General features: G+C 39.5%; 1 protein-coding gene across 5 annotated transcripts in view; it reads left to right on the forward strand.

The window, feature by feature from the left end:
- The window catches only part of calcr (calcitonin receptor), a 249,152-nt gene that overhangs the window by 206,096 nt on the left and 25,255 nt on the right, over positions 1-17,801 (forward strand). For all 5 annotated transcript variants that reach the window (XM_073054231.1, XM_073054227.1, XM_073054230.1 and 2 more), the window contains 2 exons: positions 7,351-7,569; positions 8,339-8,380. In XM_073054231.1, coding sequence (XP_072910332.1) covers positions 7,351-7,569; positions 8,339-8,380 — 261 coding nt within the window. The remainder of the gene's footprint in view (positions 1-7,350; positions 7,570-8,338; positions 8,381-17,801) is intronic.

Raw genomic sequence — 17,801 nt, forward strand, 5'->3', positions numbered from 1 at the left:
ATTCTGTAGTCGAATTTTGTCCTCTTATGTGCCTGGTTAGGAGTAACGAGGCTCGCATGCATGGGATTTCTTTGTTGGTTGACTGCTTAATTGAGAATATTATCCATTCAGTATTAATTCTTAATTTTCCAATGCAAGCCATCCTATTCTCCAGACTCTGTTAGCACTTAATTGCATCTCCCTGTGCATGAGATATACAGTGTGTTCAAAATCCTTTGCAATCCTGTTAGTGATAAAATTTCCCTCATCAGACATTGCTAGTCACATATGCATAATTCCAATGTTGCCTTCTTTTCCCCAGCACAGTGAGACTTAGCTATCAAATTTTACCTCTCCAGGCCTAACCTGAGCATTTTCAACAAAGCCTTGTAGAGCATAAGACCATAAAACATAGGATCAGAATTAGGCCACCTAACCCATCAAATCTGCTCTGCCATTCAATCATGGCTGATCCTTTTTTTACTATCTCCTCCTCAACCCCAGTTTCCAGCCTTCTCCCCGTAGCCTTTGATGCCATGTCCAATCAAGAACCTATCAATCTCTCCCTTAAATACACCCAATGACCTGGCCTCTACAGCTGCATGTGGCAACTAGTTCCACAAAATTCACCACCCTTTGGCTAAAAAAATTTCTCCACATCTCTGTTTTGAAACGGTGCCCCTCTATCCTGAGGCCATGTCCTCTTGTCCTAGACTCTCCCACCATGGGAAACATCCTTTCCACATCTACTCTGTCTAGGACTTTCAACATTCTAAAGGTCTCAATGAGATCCCCTCCCCCTTTCTGAATTCCAGTCAGTACAGACCTAGAGCCATCAAACATTCCTTGTATGATAACCTTGTCATTCCTGTAATCATCCTTGTGAACCTCCTCTGGACTCTCTCTCTGATGCCAGCACATTTTTTCTAAGATGGGGGGCCCAAAACTGTTCACAATACTCAAGGTGAGGCCTCACCAGTGCCTGATAAAGCCTCAGCATCACATCCTTGCTCTTATATTCTTGAAATGAATGCTAACATTGCATCTGCCTTCCTCACCACCGACTCAGCCTGCAAATTAACCTTCAGGGTGTTCTGCACAAGGACTCCCAAGTCCCTCTGCATCTCAGATTCCTGGATTTTCTCCCCGTTTAGAAAATAGTCAGCACATTTCTTTCTACTACCAAAGTTCATGACCATGCATTTTCCAACATTGTATTTCATTTGCCACTTTCTTGCCCATTCTCCTAATCTAAGTCCTTCTGCATCCTATCTGTTTCCTCAACACTACCTGCCCCTCCACCCATCTTCATATCATCTGCAAACTTGGCAACAAAGCCATTATCTAAATCATTTCTATACAGCATAAAAAGAAGTGGTCCCAACACTGACCCCTGCGGAACACCACTAGTCACTGGCAGCCAACCAGAAAAGGATCCTTTTATTGCCACTCACTGCCTCCTATCAATCAGCCAATGCTCTAACTATGTTAATAACTTTCCTATAATACCTTGGGCTCTTAACTCGGTAAGCAGCTTCATATGTGGCACCTTGTCAAAGGCCTTTTGAAAGCCCAAATATACAACATCTACTACATCCCCTTTATCTATCCTACTTGTAATCTCCTAAAAGAATTTCAACAGGTTTGTCTGGCAGGATTTTCCCTGAAAGAAACAATGCTGACTTTGTACTATCTTGCCTGTATCACCAAGTACTCCATCACCCCTCATCCTTAACAATTGACTCTAACATCTTCCCAACCACTGAGGTCAGGCTAATTGGTCTATAATTTCCTTCTGCTGCCTTCCTCCTTTCTTAAAGAGAGGAGTGACTTTTGCAATTTTCCAGTCCTCTGGCACCATGCCAGAGTCCAATGATTTTTGAAAGATTATTTCTAATGCCACCACAATCTCTAATGCTACCTCTTTCAGAACCCTAGGGTGCAGTTCCTCTGGTCCGGATGATTTAAGTACCTTTAGGTCTTTTCAGCTTTTTGAGCACCTTCTCCCTTGTAACAGTAACTGCACCCACTTCACACACTACAACATCAGGCATACTGCTAGTATCTTCCACAGTGAAGACAGATGCAAAATACTAATTTAGTTCATCAGCCATCTCCTTGTCTCCTTTTATTATTTCTCCTGCCTCATTTTCTAGTGGTCCTATATCCACTCTCATTTCTCTTTTATTTTTAACATACTTGAAAAAACTTCTGCTATCCACTTTGATATTATTTGCTAGCTTGCTTTCATATTTCATCTTTTCCCTTCTAATAATTGTTTTAGTTGCTCTCTGTAGGTTTTTAAAAACTTCCCAATTCTCTGTCTTCCCACTAATTTTTGCTTTGTTGTATGCCCTTTTTTTTCTTTTACAATAGCTTTGACTTCCCTGGTCAGCCACGGTTGTACTATTTTACCATTTGAGTATTTCTTCATTTTTGCAATGCACATGTCCTGCACCTTCCTCATTTTCCCAGAAACACATGCCATTGCTGCTCTGCTGACATCTCTACCAGCAGCTCCTTCCAATTTACTTTGGCCAACTCCTCTCTCAAACCTCTCTAATTTCCCTTACTCCACTAAAATACTGCTGCATCAGACTTTACTTTCTCCCTATCAGATTACAAGTTGAACACAGTCATATTGTGATCACTAGTTCCTAAGGGTTCTTTTACCTTAAGCTCCCTAATCGCCTCCAGTTCATTGCATAACATCCAATCCGGTATAGCTGATCTCCTAGCAGGCACAACGACAAACTGCTCTAAGAAGCCATCTCTTAGGCATTCAACAAACTCACTCTCTTGAGATCCATTGCCAAATTGATTTTTCCGATCGACCTGAATGTTAAAATCTCCCTTGACTACCATAACATTGCTCTTTTCACTCGCCTTTTCCATTTCCTGTTGTAGCCTGTGGTCCATCTCGCAGCCATTGTTGGGAGGCCTGTATATAACTACCATCAACATCCTTTTACTCCTGCAGTTTCTTAACTCAACCCACAAGGATTCAACATCTTCTGATCCTATGTCACATCTTTCTACTGATTTGATATCATTCTTTACCAGTAGAGCCACACCACCCCCTCTGCCTACCTTCCTATATCTCTGATATAACGTGTAACCTTGGACATTCAGCTCCTAACTACAACCATGCTTTAGCCACGTTTCGGTGATGGCCATAACATCATACCTGGCAATCTGTAACAGGGAAACAAGATCATCCACTTATTTCTTATACTATGTGCATTCAAATACAACACCTTGAGTACCGTATTTGCTATTTTTTCTAAATCTGCATCCCTAATGATTTGATACTCAGCCTGTTGACTGCAACCAAGTCTCATCATCTGCCTGCCCTTCCTGACAATCTGACTGCATGCTATCTTTACTTTTTTTACCATCTGTCCTTTCCTGAGTTCCTTCACTCCGGTTTCCACACCCCCCCCCCACCCACCAAGCTAGTTTAAACCCTCCCCAACAGCTCTAACAAACCTGCCTGCAAGAATATGGTCCCCCTCGAGTTGAGGTGCAGTCTGTCACTTTTGAATAGGTCATACTTCCCCCAGCCCAGCCCCCTGCACCAACTTCTCAGTCACGCATTTATCTGCCAAATCATCCTGTTTCTACCCGCACTAGCACATGGCAGTGTTTCAATCCAGAAATTACTACCGGGAGGTCCTGCTTCTCAGCTTTCTACCTAGCTCTCTATATTCTCTTTTCAGGACCTTGTTGCTTTTCCTTCCTATGTCATTGGTATCAATATGTACCAAGACATCTGGCTACACACCCTCCTTCTCCAAAATATTGTGGATGCGATCTGAGATACCCCTGACCCTGGCACTTGGGATGAAACATACCATCCGGGTGCTCCCGTTCACATCCACAGAATCTTTCCACTTCTTCATTGAATTATCAGTGATCTATCCATTGTAGAGATGAAGCTTACAGTGTGAAACCTTGCAAAGTTGGGGCTCCTGAGTGAATCTGCACAACAACAGATTATAATGGAGAAGATGAAAGTCATTCAATCATAAAGTAATGTATGAACTGCCTTAGTGAGGAAAGGATGGAAAAGTTTCCTGATCTTCAGCTCTCTAGGAAATATGTGATTCTGCACCAGCATTTTTCAATATGAAGAAGATAATATTTTAAAAATATATTTGTGTTTCATGACAGTGGTTCATGTGTGTATCTGCAGTTCATGACAGTGTTGAATGTATGCTCTTAAAAACTATGGGTGGCAATAAATGACATCAGAAAAATTGGAGAGAGGCAGCACAATACAAAAAATGCTGTCTAGTTTAATGTCCAACCCAAAACAGAGAGTTTTTATTGTTTATGGAAAGGGGCATTTAAAATGTACTGAAAACTGGGGAAAACATCAGCTTTTAAGTGAAAAGAAAGAAATAAACCACACATTTAAAAAGTAGTAACAAGGACTGTCACTAAGTGGAATTGAATACCAGTAGTTTTAATCATACATATTAAAAACAAATTAATTATGGGAGACTCTGCAACCAACAGAGAACTCTATGCACCAGATTATATCAGCCGTAAGTACAGTACAAACTCCAACCAGGAATGTAATACTGACCAGGAATACTGACTTTTACATTTCAGAAGTTAAAAAAACTCTTAGCTGAATGAGAAAATACAAAAAATAGATACTGCTTGAACTAACTATTGAATCTGTAATTTAAATATAAGGTACATCAAAGAAAATGATGATTCAATATCATAATTCAATTAATTACACACAGCATGAGAATTGGACAATTCTGCTTAATGCACTTCATGGGAACATTTTTTTATTTTCTTTAGGTAAGAGTGACATTATTCTTCTCAAGGATCAACTTTATTCACCCGTATACTGTACATTTACCTGTATTAGTAATTTGCTTAGGAACATTTCAACAAAAAACAACATTCAAAAATTATTTAAAAATTATATAAAAATAAGTTAGAAGTTAAAGTACAGATATGGAATAAAATGTTCACAAATACATTAATAGCAGCATGTATTTATAATGTTAAGAGCAGGTTTAAAGTGTTTACAGAGAATTGCTGTGACTGAGGTAATAAGTGGGTGAGGGGGGCTAACCAAAATTATTAACTGGCTGTGGGAAGAAACTTTTAAGATGATGTGAAGTACTATCTATATGTTGTTTTTTGATGAAAAACTGGATGAAAAATTTGCTTTCCAGTAATTAAGAACTCAAAACTAAAATCAAATAAAGAGGAATTCCATGATTCAAAGCTCCATATTCCTGTTATGTAGTCAAAAGCTTTTCTGACATATTCAGTAAAAAAAAGTTGCACATTTATTGCTTCTTATTTCTGGTAAAGTTTGATTTCCAAATGACAACAGATACACTCACTTGACTTTGCAACATCATCCATGTGATACCAACATTTGAAAAATCAGAACTTACAAGCTGAGTCCTTGTGATGTTTTAAGGAGAAAGGAATTAGTTTCAAGATATTGCAGTTTCATTCTGTTCCTGTGCAGATGAAACTAGACCCTCAGCTTTGTAATAATATCAAAACTCAGTAAATGCTCTTTTTGTTGAAAATGTGACATTCTGTATCCTTTTGAAGTCTTTATGAAAGTGGTTCTTCAGTCAGATAAAACTGATTTCAAGGCTGTCAGAGTAATCCACCATGTCATTTACAAGCCTGTTTCAAAGTGCCATTTCTTAACTTCTAGTCTGATTGTCTTTACAACAGATTGTTAGTAAGATTGGTAAGATTCTTTCCTCTGATGTTCATGGACCCACTATATCATTTACTAGACCATATTTTTACAGCCTCCTAACATTAACGCAGTTTAATTAGGCATTTATAAAAGTGTTCAGTTGCTCTAACTGTACTGCTCACTCATCCAATCTTGTCTCTAGCCTGAAATCACTTCAGAGCAGTAGAATAAATATATAATCCTGAAGTGACTTTTGAGGTTAAAAATAATGATGAAGCAAATTATATTAGATCATGAACTCAAATTTTATATCTAAAGATCTTCTGTCCCTGATGCAACCTGTATAGAGGAGATGTACCAACAAATGCCGTCCAACAACAATCCCTTCCCCCATTAATTGTGTACCTCAGTATGAAGTTTTGATATCAGAGAGCTCTATGCACCAAAGACAGCAAACACAGAATTTTCTATATTCAGCACAATTAGGCCCTGCTGCTTTAGATCAGTTTTGGAGAACAGCCCAGCTTTTAAAATTTGCAGTTTCCACGTGAGTAAGCTTGGCGTATTTGGTTTGCTGACCATTGGTAATCTTCTCATTTAAGTTCTGTTATACTTGAGTCAAGCTTTAGTATTAGTTTTAGTAATAGTCGAGCTTTAGTCCAGTTGAAGGGTCTCAGCCCGAAACACCGACTGCTCATTCCTTTCCATAGATTCTGCCTGGCCTGCTGAGCTCCTCCAGCATTTTGTGTGTGTTGCCTTGGATTTCCAGCATCTGCAGGTTTTCTCATGTTTAGTATTTATTTATTGGATTTGAATATAATTCTGAAGTGACCTCAGCCTGGAGACAACACTGGATGAGTGAGCGCTCAAATGTTTGTCTTTTCAATGATACCCAACCAATAAATAAATTAAGTAGAAAGGAAGTCTGTGCAAAAGGTCCATCTAACTGAGCTTATATGGATTGCAGTGGCCTCCTCATGCCTCTTGTTCCATCATTTCAGATTTAGTTTCCTTTGATCTTCTTTGATGTATTCCAAGGATAAGTAGATAGAACAAAATTATAATCCTTCTTTTGAATGAAGATGCTAAATAGTAACTTTATTGATTAATGCAAGTTTGTCAAGGATGCAGTTTATATTAAATGAAAATGCTTTAAGAATATCCATTCAATCTATCAAGCGCAGACCTTCCACAGTATATATTGATTCTACCATACTCGGTGGAGAGAATATTCTGCAAACTTCCATCGTAAATCTGGAAAAGTCAAGGAGCAAATTTCTCTTATTATCACAGTAAAGGTTTCATTTTGAAATATTGTTTACCATTTATAATGTCTATGCCCAATTAAGTTCCTTCAATGGAACAGTTAGATAAGAGTGTATGTGTGATTTAGTTGAGCAAGCCTGTTAGTGTGTCATGAATAATCAAGACTTTGGAATTTGAGAAGTATATTTCTTATATTTTTGCTGGAATTTGGAATTGGTGGTGGTGGGAGTGGGGAGATGAAGGAAAAGCATATGAGCTTATATTAATGTTCTTGCATTTGGAAGCCAGTATTTTTAATGTCTAATATTATACAACCCCATACTTCTATTAAACAGTATCTTATAAATTCCTTGCAATATGTAAAACTTCTTCAAAGCTTCTAAAAGTTTCCACTGCTTTGCTGTCATTGGCAGGTGAACTTATTCTTCTTGCTGAACATCGTTCGTGTCTTGGTTACAAAGCTGAGGGACACTCACCGCTCTGAATCCAATATGTACATGAAGGCTGTCAGGGCAACTTTGATACTTGTGCCGCTGTTGGGTATTCAATTTGTTATTATTCCTTGGAGACCAGAAAACCAACTGGCTGGAGAAATTTATGACTATATTATGAATATATTTATGCATTACCAGGTATGCTACTGTGACATTTAAAGTTACTGTATATTCTGAAGGTGTTGAATGCAATTTAGTTATTGCCAGTAATCTACAACTTACATGTGCCTGAAGATATAAGGAAATATTGGTAGTTCCACACTAAACCCCTTAAGTATCAGGATTTTTTTTTTTACTCTCACACATTCAAGAGCCTTACTTTCAAACTGAATTCCACCAGCCATGTGCAGTGGTGTAGTACGAACATTCCATATTTCCAAGCATTTATGAAGGGCATCTCTACTCTGACCTTACGCAGTTTGGCCATGATCGTACGGAGTTGCAGGGTAGGCTTGAGCAGCCAGGTGGCTTGTACCTGTAATAGTTTTGTGTGCTCTTGTGCAGTGACTTTCAGATCACCATACCCACTCTTCAGTTCAGTGATAAAACTCCAACGATGATTGAGAAAATAAATTTCCTTTGACCTGTGAAATTTCAAAGTACCTATGGTCAGTATATATTAAATAAGTAATACACTCAAAATACTGGAGGAATACCAGGCAACATCCATAGGTACTTCGATTTTCTGCAGATTTTCTCTTGGTTGTGATTTACATATTAAGTAAGTGATGAGCTTCTTGGATATCTTCCAAGAGATTATTTTAATAGAAAGCACTGTGGGATATTTTACTATAATAAAGTCAGCATATAAAATTCAACTGTTGTACTTGATAGTTTAATTTCCATTGCTTACAAGCTGATTATCATTTATTGAATATTCATTATTACACATTATTTTCTTCCACAGGGTGTACTGGTGGCTACTATGTTTTGTTTCTTTAATGGAGAGGTAAGTGCAAAATTGGAATTAGAACTGGAGCAGCTGAAATTGTGTCTATCATGCTGTTAATATGTATACAGGGTTAAATGGCACTTTCCTGCACTGGAATGAAGAATGCTAATGTGGAGATGAGAAAGCCAGTATTAATGGGGGAATCACCCAGACAGATTAACTGGTATTTTTCTGAGCTGATTTTTACAGATGAAATTTTGAAGTGAGCATTTTCCTCATCAGTACAATGAATGAAAAAGATCACATTATGCTGTTCTGTAAAGAGCATTGAAGTCATCCCTGGTATTGTGATAAATATTTATCACTTAATCAACACTGCAGAACTGGATGATCACTGTTTGTGGAGGCAGATTGACTCTTCAAGTGACCGTGTGCACAGGAAGACATCCCCAAGCAGTTTCAGTAAAGAATATTAGAAACCACTGAGGATTCTGGAAGACAAGAGGAGAATGGCAAAGGCAGAGTCAAAAAGGAAGGTTTTGAAGGCAGTGAAAGTTAGGTTTTTAGATATTAGATGAATCAGGGTGTACGAAAGTGACTTGAAGTGAAAAATTGCTAATGATTTCATTGAATGGCCTATTTCTTATATTCCAAAGGAATTGCAGATAGAATTCCAGAAGTCAGGACTGAAATAGGAGATAGCAATGATTACACAAGGGGAAAAGGGGAAGAGAAAAGGAGTACCAATCTGTGCCAGATACTTATTCCGGAGGATAATATAATGACCATATGAGACAAAGCTAAGGAGGGACTGAGAAGTATTTTGACAATAATGTACTGGAGCCTGAGCAACTCAAATGCTCATAAGGTGGAAGGATTTTTGGATGGAATAAATTTTCAGAAATGAACATGCAGGCTTCAATATTTTACAAATTACATGTAGAAAAAGACTTGGATATTTGATATTTCTGGATGCTATGATATGCACATCTGGACAGTACAGGCAAGGAATGAGCTCCCTCATAAAGTAAGGGCCAATTAGAAAAATCAAGATTGTAGCCAGAATATAATGCATTAACCATCTTACCAACTGGAGGCTTTTCTTGTGAATGCTGGTTGTAATCTGGAACATTTTAGGTGGACTCTCTTTGTTTCCCACTTCCACCAACCTCATTCATCACTTCCCCACTCCAGTGCAGTTGAAATTTTCTAGCTGCCTTTGATTTCACTAATTAGCTGCAGTGTTTCTTTACGCAGTAACAAACAATCTGCTGGAGAAACTCAGCAGGTCAGGCAGCATCTGTATGGGGAAATTAATTAAGAGTTCATCAAGCAGATTGTTTGTCACTTCGGATTCCAGCATTTGAGGTCCCTTGTGACTCTAGTGTTTCTTTATGCATGCACTTCTCTTTATGTGTTTGTATAAAACCTGATCTCACTTGAATGCTTTGGACATGTTTTAACTTTGACATCACTATGGATCTCGGATTGTGTGCGCTAGTTCTGTCTGTGCCCTTTGCTGACTTACAATGGGACAACACAACGACCCCTATTGGCTGTATTTCCAAGCCTGAGAACCATTCAACACATATGGTTGAATGATCATGAAAGCAAACGATGTTCTAAAGGATGAAAGTCAAGGTGTTTTAACAATGGCAAAAAGAAACGCAGGGAGTCAAATACAACTCACAGAGACTGGGCCGGGAACATGTGGTAAGCTTTCAAATCTTCTTGCACCTTGCAAGGCGAAAGATGTTTTGATTTAAAGATGTTTTGTAGAAGCTGCAAGGCCACTTTAATCTAAATAGCTAAAAACTCTATTTTAGAAAAGGCGGTAGAAGCAGGAGGAAGCAGTGAGAATGCTGTTTTGTTGATGAACTTTAGTTGTATTTTTGGACCATGCCTAACACAAGAGTTTTTTGAATGATTTCTGTCAAAGCTATCCAACATGCAAAACTTAACATTTGAACTTGCATGTCATATTCTTATGATGATGGATGCTAGAGAGTTTTGTCTCCGCAGGTGATTTGCTTAGCTGTTGTACACAGTCAGAAATCCATAGAAATGGCCAAAGCTAAAACATATCTGAAGCATACTACTGGGATCGGTTCAGTCAGCAGCCATCACTGCAAATCACCGTCATTTACCACTATTTTGCCAGTTGAGAAGAACCAACTGCTTCAATTACCTAAAGAGAGATCATATTTTGACAGCTTGCTGATCCAAGCAACAGGAGTATTTTCGATGCAATTCACAATGACAATGGGAAGGTGTACATCACAGTCAAAGAGGGACTGGAATTTTACAGTAACTGTGTTAAAGGAACACACAGCATGCAGACTATTGCATGCACAGAACAACTAGATGGTTCTTCTTAACAGCAGAGAAGGCCTGGACAATATTTGATAGAAATGTTCAAAGTTACCAAAGGTTTGGCTATTAGTTACACCCAGCAGCTAAAGATTCAATAGCATCAAGGCAGAAGTTTAAGGTGCAAACACGAGGAAATCTGCAGATGCTGGAAATTCAAACAACAACACACACAAAATGCTGGTAGAACACAGCAGGCCAGGCAGCATCGATAGGGAGAAGCGCTGTCGACGTTTTGGGCCGAGACCCTTCGTCAGGACGAAGGACAGCGAAGGACACAAAACGTCGACAGTGCTTCTCCCTATCGATGCTGCCTGGCCTGCTGTGTTCCACCAGCATTTTGTGTGTGTAGAAGTTTAAGGTGGCTGGAAGGCAGAAACAAACAATTACGCAGTGTATTGTGCTACCTAAAAGTATAATGTTTACAAGTTCAATAGCTACTTTTAAAAGGAAATAGAATAAATCATTGAAAGGAATATGGAGAAAGAGTGACATGAAGATGGTGGGGCAAGTATCTTTCTACGCATGTGCATGTCTGTGTGCTTTGAACACACAAACATGGAGGAGGCCTGCAACAAAAAAGTCAGCTAGAAAAGTATCAGGAGCCTTCATGGCTGCAGAACAACAGGCAAGAGCTGAAGATAAGGGAGACTGTCTCCCAGATTTAGATAAAAGTGGCCTTTGCATTGAAGCAGATGATAGTGCCACAGGTCAGGACTCAGCTGGGGCTTTCATATGAAATGAAGAGCAAGTTTCTTAAGCTCATTAATCTCAGCTGGGTAACAGAGGAGAGCTAAAGAATGGCATTAATGAGCAGGAGTACAGCAGCAGAAAATCGTTTACAGATACCTATCCCATGACCTCTGTTTTACAGTGCATGCTGTATTGGACAGTGTTATGTTCAACTGAAATTCTCTCTTTGTTGCTTACTCTGCCAATACTCATTCTAGACTCCCAAGTGAAAAATGACCACTTTAGCACTTTTGCAAGAGCATGCAGCACTGGTGGGACTGCACGCCAGCATATATCAACCCACTCAGGAGAGCTGGCAAATGAAATATAATGTTGTGTAACTAAGAAGCATGGATCTAAGATAAAAGGCACAGCTCTGCAACATAAACTGAAATTTTTTCAAGGAATACTGTAAGGTCCAAATGAAATATTATTGAGGTTGCTCTGAAGCTAGAGAACTGTAAACGAAGTCATTTCAACTGTGGAATGACCTTATATAACATCTTGAGGGATATGGGTAAGGTGTCAGGGTGTCTGAAACTAGAGGGCATAGTTTTTAAGGTGAGAAAGGAAAAAAATTTAAGGGTGCAAGTTCTTTCTTTGCAGAGGTTGGTGGGTATGTGGAAAGTGCTGCCAGAGGAAGCAGAAGAGAGGTATATGTGCAACCGCAAAAGACATTTAGACAGGTACATGGGCAGAAAAGGTTTAGAGGAATATGGACCATAAGCAGGTAAATGGGACTAGTTCAGATAGGAATCTTAATCAGCATGGATGAATTGGGCCAAAGGGCTTGTGTCCATGGTGTTTGATGCCATGATTCTAAGCTCTATGACTTAAGGACATAAGAGCCCTTGACATTTGGATCTGATATTGGCTCGATGATAGGAGACAGTTGTTGAGTTCTCTTCATTTGGACTATGTAAGCATTTAGTTGGGATGTGCATTTTCCCTGTTATGCGTATGTGCGCATAGGGGGATGAAGGTTGATTGTGAGTAAGAAAATGGTAGCCGTTGGTTACTGAACGGGGAAAGTAAAGTTGTTAAAGTGAAAGAAAATGTTGTCTTTGGTGTTTAAGCATTAACAGTGATAGGTCTCCATTGATAGGATCCCACTGGCATTCGACGAGAGCAAGCCTTACGAAAGCTGGAAAAATGAAATTGGAATATGTTACTGAGCTCATGAAGGAAAAGCAGGTCCTTGCATTTCTACTGTTACTTTTGAGATCAGGATGGGAATTTCAGTGGGAAACTTGAACAAGGATTATAGTATGACTACACTAATAAATACATGACTCAGTTTTTCAGAAGAAAGAAAAGGATTAGATTTATGAGGCATATTCATACCATGACAAGATCTCCAGTGACATTTCTGAAATATGGCTGATTATATTATTAATTTTAAATAGAAGTGTAGTTGCATGTGTAAATAAAAAATGGAACTTCCTGATGCAGTATTAGCTTTTAAATTGTCGGATACTGAATATCTAGACATAAAGGACAGGCAGCTAGTGTTAACTGCATGTATAGAACTTACATTTGCAAATATAAAATCGGCACCAATGCCAATTTTTGGAGAAAAGGCCAACAAGACAACAGTCAAAATTAGTTTGAGTCAGGAAATGGCATACTTCACTGAGCAGAAATGCGAGTGTAGCAAGCATAGGTCCCAGAGTGACCAGGTGAGGGGACTTTTACCTGGCACAAATCCAGATTGAAATGCAGCAGCAGCTTGAAATGTGTGGTTTGTCAAAGTACGTACCACTGGGCAAGAAACTGTCCTTGTAAAACTAAACAAATTAGGCTAACTGAAGAAAATAACAAATCTGAAGATGTAGAGGAGTGCTATAAAACATTGATTGCAAAGGAATCACTAATACAGAGACATCTGATGCAGAGATTTTGATGATAGAGTCTCTAGGATCTGCTACAATTGATACAACACACACACTCATACTGTGTGGAGAAAAATGTCTTTAAAGCTGTGTAAGTGAACTAAACCCAAATGAAGTTCATAAACCGATTAACACTGATAACTGGTGTTGGCGCATGGCCAAGTGGTTAAGGCTTTGGTCAAGAAGGTCATTAGTTCAAGCCTCAGTCAAGGCAGAACGTGTGTCCTTGAGCAAGGCACTTAACCACGCACTCCTCCTGCACGTTTATAGCCCAGTGGCGGCAGTTGGTGCAGTATGGGGACAGAACAAGATACATCCCGTTGAAAAGCATTCACATTTGGAGATTAAAAGATTGTACATTCCACCAAAAAGAGTGAAAATTCCCCCAAAAATAGGACAGATAAAATGTAACATAGAAGCGGAAGTGGTACCAGTGAACATTACATTCCTCCCGAGTAAAACTTCCTGAAAGAAAGCAGGGGCGGTACTGGATATGGAGAATGATCAAGCAACAATACTTCAGCAACCAGTGTCTCTTGAGCTCACTGGCTCTGGACGTTACTGTGTGACCAATCTAGATAAAGGTGTTACTGAGAATCAAAGCAAGAATGAAGTACTAATTATCACAGGGAACATGACCCCAGATGAGAAGCACAAAGTGTTGCTCAATCTTCACAAGCAGTGTGGACATGCTTTGACTGACAGACTTCAGAAATGGAAAGATGCAGACTAGTTTTTCCATTATAAAGCAGATAGTTGACAGCTATGAGACATGCCAAAAGTTTGGAAAGTCTGAACCCAAGCCTGCGGGTTTGGAGTAGCATCTGAATACAATGAAACGGTAGCTGTAGACCGACATGAACTGGAGCAAGGAGTGTGGTATCTCCACATCTTTGATGAGTTCACACATTTCAGTGCTGGTAGCGTTGTTAACACAAAGAGAAACTCACAGATAGTAAAAAACTTCATCCATTCCTGGATAAGTGTTCATGGCCTACCTTGGGAAATATTCAGTGATAATAGTGGTGAATTTAATAATGATGAATACAGAGATATGGCAGAGAGCTTTAACATTGAAACAGCGTATAGTCCTTGGAATAACGAACTTCTGAAAGGATACAATGAGAGGCTGACTGAAATCATACTGAAGGTAAAGAAAAGCAATAGTTGTGAAGGAAATGCAGCCCTGGAATGGGCTCTTACAGCAATTAATACCATGCACAATGTACATGACTATAGCCCATATCAGAATCCAAACCTTCCCTCTGTACAGGCCACCTGCTCTAGAGGCCACTACAAGGAGTGAGTGGGTTGGGAAACATATCTTCAGCACTGCATGCACCAAGGAGGGCTTTCACTGAAACAGAATGTTCAGAGAGAGGGCACAGCTCTGTCCTACAGATGAGAAATATGGGACAGGTGTCAAAGTGTGTTATAAAAGAGCAGACTGTACCAAAAGGAATAGTCCTGGAGCTGTGGTATTCATGAGAAACGAAGATACATATGTGAGAGTGCATCATTCCAGACTACGTAGAGCATGAGCTGAAGACAATCAGAACGCCATGGAAAATGATACAAAAAATGAAAAGCACTTGTGTGATACAGTGTGATACCCATATCACAGACAGTCCTGACGGAGTGCAGCTGAGGGCCTAACAGGTTTGCTCAACAGTGACACGGACAGTGCAGTTAGAGAGTGCAGCTGGTGATTCTACAGACTTGCCTGAAGAGAAGTCATCACAAGTGCAAAGACAACATGGGAGTTTCAGTCTTAAAACAGGACAAACAGTGAGATTCGTAGACCAAAACACTGCTATTTCATGCAAAGCCGAAGCGTTAAGACAAACAGGCAAGGCCACTGGGAGAAACAAAAGTGGTATAACTTGAATTAACTAGAATCAGCCACAGTCACTGTCCCTGCAGGGTCAGTCGACATGTCACGTGTAGACATATTGAACCAAGTATAGATCAAGCTGGACCATCTGAGAAATGTCAAGCTGAAGATGTCCTAGTAATTAAGGAGGTGTCATTTGAGTCTGCAGAATGGGATGAAATGAGTAGTTGGAGAAATAATGGAGTGTTTGAGGAAGCCAGAGACAATGGCCAAAGGGCAATGCCTACAAGATGAGTGCATACCCTGAATGAAACCCTGACAGCAAGTACACCTACTCGGTGGCTAGAGATTTTGAGGAACTGATCATAAAAGGACTCCAAAAAGACTCACCAACATATGCATCAGAGTCTCTCCAACTACTTCTCTCAGTAATATGTCAAAAGCATTGGCAACCCCATTCCATGGGCATAAAATCAGAGAAGAGGCTTCGTCTAGAGATAAGCAGCATCATGGAACTTGTCCAAGCGCAGAAAATTCTTCACGTGCTTTGGTCAGCTACAAAGAGACAACTAGCTGACCATCTCACAAAGAAGGAAGTACCTGCTCTTGGTAGCTTAAAACTGTATCAACAACTAGGGTTAGAACTAATTTCCATATCCTAATGGACATTTGAATTGATATAATTTTTTATATACATAAAAAGGATGGGAGATTGTTGAGTTCTGTTCATTTGCACTATGTAAGCATTTAGTTGGAATGCACACTTTCCCAGTTACAAGCATTAGTGCGAGTGAGGGAAGGGGATTGTGAATAAGAAAATGGCGGCCTTTGTGTACTGAATGTAAGTGGAGAAAGTAAAATTGTTACAACAAAAGAAAATCTTGTCTTTGTTGTTTAAGCGTTAACACCAGTGACAGTTAAAGATTTTTTTTTTGGCAGTTACAAGCATATGACAAGCAAGTGAATGAGTGCTTGTTATCTATACATTAATGATTGAGATGTGAATGTAGGAGCTATGTTGGTAAGTAAGAGGATGACATGGAGATTGGTAGTTCTGTGGATAGTGAGGAGTATGTTTCTGTTTTGTTCTGCATGGTACAGTGGCAAAAATCTTGATGATAGGTAAACAGAAAAAATAAGCAGAATAGGGTTGGTTAGTTCAATACTTAACCCAGACATGGAGAACATAAAATATTAAAATATAATATATGATCATAAGTGCTTCTTTGTAACCATGGCTTTAGGTATGTTCCCTACAGCTTCTTACATAGTGGTGTGGTGTTTTAATCAGTACATTTTAGAGAATTGGCCTTGTGGTCCAGAGACCCATTTTCAAATCCATCAACAGTGGAATTTAAATTCAGTCAATAATGTGGAATTTGCAATAATTGCCAGTCAGAATCAGAATCAGGTTTAATCACTAGCGTATGTTATGAAATTTGTTAACTTTACGGCAGCTGTACAATGAAATACATGTTAAATAAATGTAGAGAAAAAACAGTTACACTAAGTATGAGTATGTCTATTAAATAGTGAAGTTAAAAGAAGTAGTGCAAAATAACAGAAATAGGAGAGTAGTGAGGTAGTGTTCATGGGTTCATTGTCCATTTAGGAATCGGATGGCAGAGGGGAAGATGCTGTTCCTGAAACACTGAGGGTGTGCCTTCAGGCTTCTATACCTTCTTCCTGATGGTAACAATGAGAAGGGGGCATGTCCTGGGTGGTGGGGATCCTTACTGACAGATACCACCTTCCTAAGGCATCACTCTTAGAAGATGTCTTGGATACTACGAAGCTGACTAATTTTACAAGTTTCTGGAACTTATTTTGATCTTCTGCAGTAGTCCCCCTGCCCATACCAGATGGTGGTACAGCCAGTCAGAATGCTCACTCCACTGCACATTTGTAGAAGTTTTCAAGTGTTTTAGTTGACAAACCAAATCTCAGACTCCTGATGAGGTACAGCCGGTGTCTTGCCTTCGTTATAGCTGCATCCATACATTGGTCCAGGTTAGGTCCTCAGAGATATTAACACCAAGGAACTTGAAATTGCTCACTCTCTCCACTTCTGATTCCTCTATAGTATTAATTTGTGTTCCCTCATCTTACCCTTCCTGAAGTCCACAATCAGCTCTTTGGTCTTGCTGATGTTGAGTGCCAGGTTGTTGCTGTGACACCACTCTACTAACTGGTATTTCTGGATTCTGTATGCACTTTCATCACCATCTGAACTTCTGCCAACAATGGTTGTATCATCAGAAAATTTATAGATGCTGTTTGAGCTGTGCCTAGCCACACAGTCATGGGTGTAGAGAGAGTAGAGCAGTGGGCTGAGCACACACCCTGTGGAGCACCAGTGTTAATTGTCAGTGAGGTGGAGATGTTATCTCCAATCTGTAAATGAATTGTGGTCTTTTGGTTAGGAAGTCAAGGATCCAGTGCAGAGGGAGGTTCTGTAGCTTTTTGAGCAGGACTGTAGGAATAATGAAGTTAAATTCTGAGCTATAATCAATGAACAGGATCCTGGCATAGGTATTTGCATTGTCCAGGTGATCCAAGGCTGTGTGGAGAGCCATTGAGATCATCTCTGCTGTAGATCTATTGTGGCGATAGCAAATTGCAGTGGGTCCAGGTCCTTGCTGAGACAGCA

Source organism: Hemitrygon akajei, chromosome 8, assembly GCF_048418815.1.
Source record: "Hemitrygon akajei chromosome 8, sHemAka1.3, whole genome shotgun sequence".
NCBI classification, from domain to species: Eukaryota; Metazoa; Chordata; class Chondrichthyes; order Myliobatiformes; family Dasyatidae; genus Hemitrygon; species Hemitrygon akajei.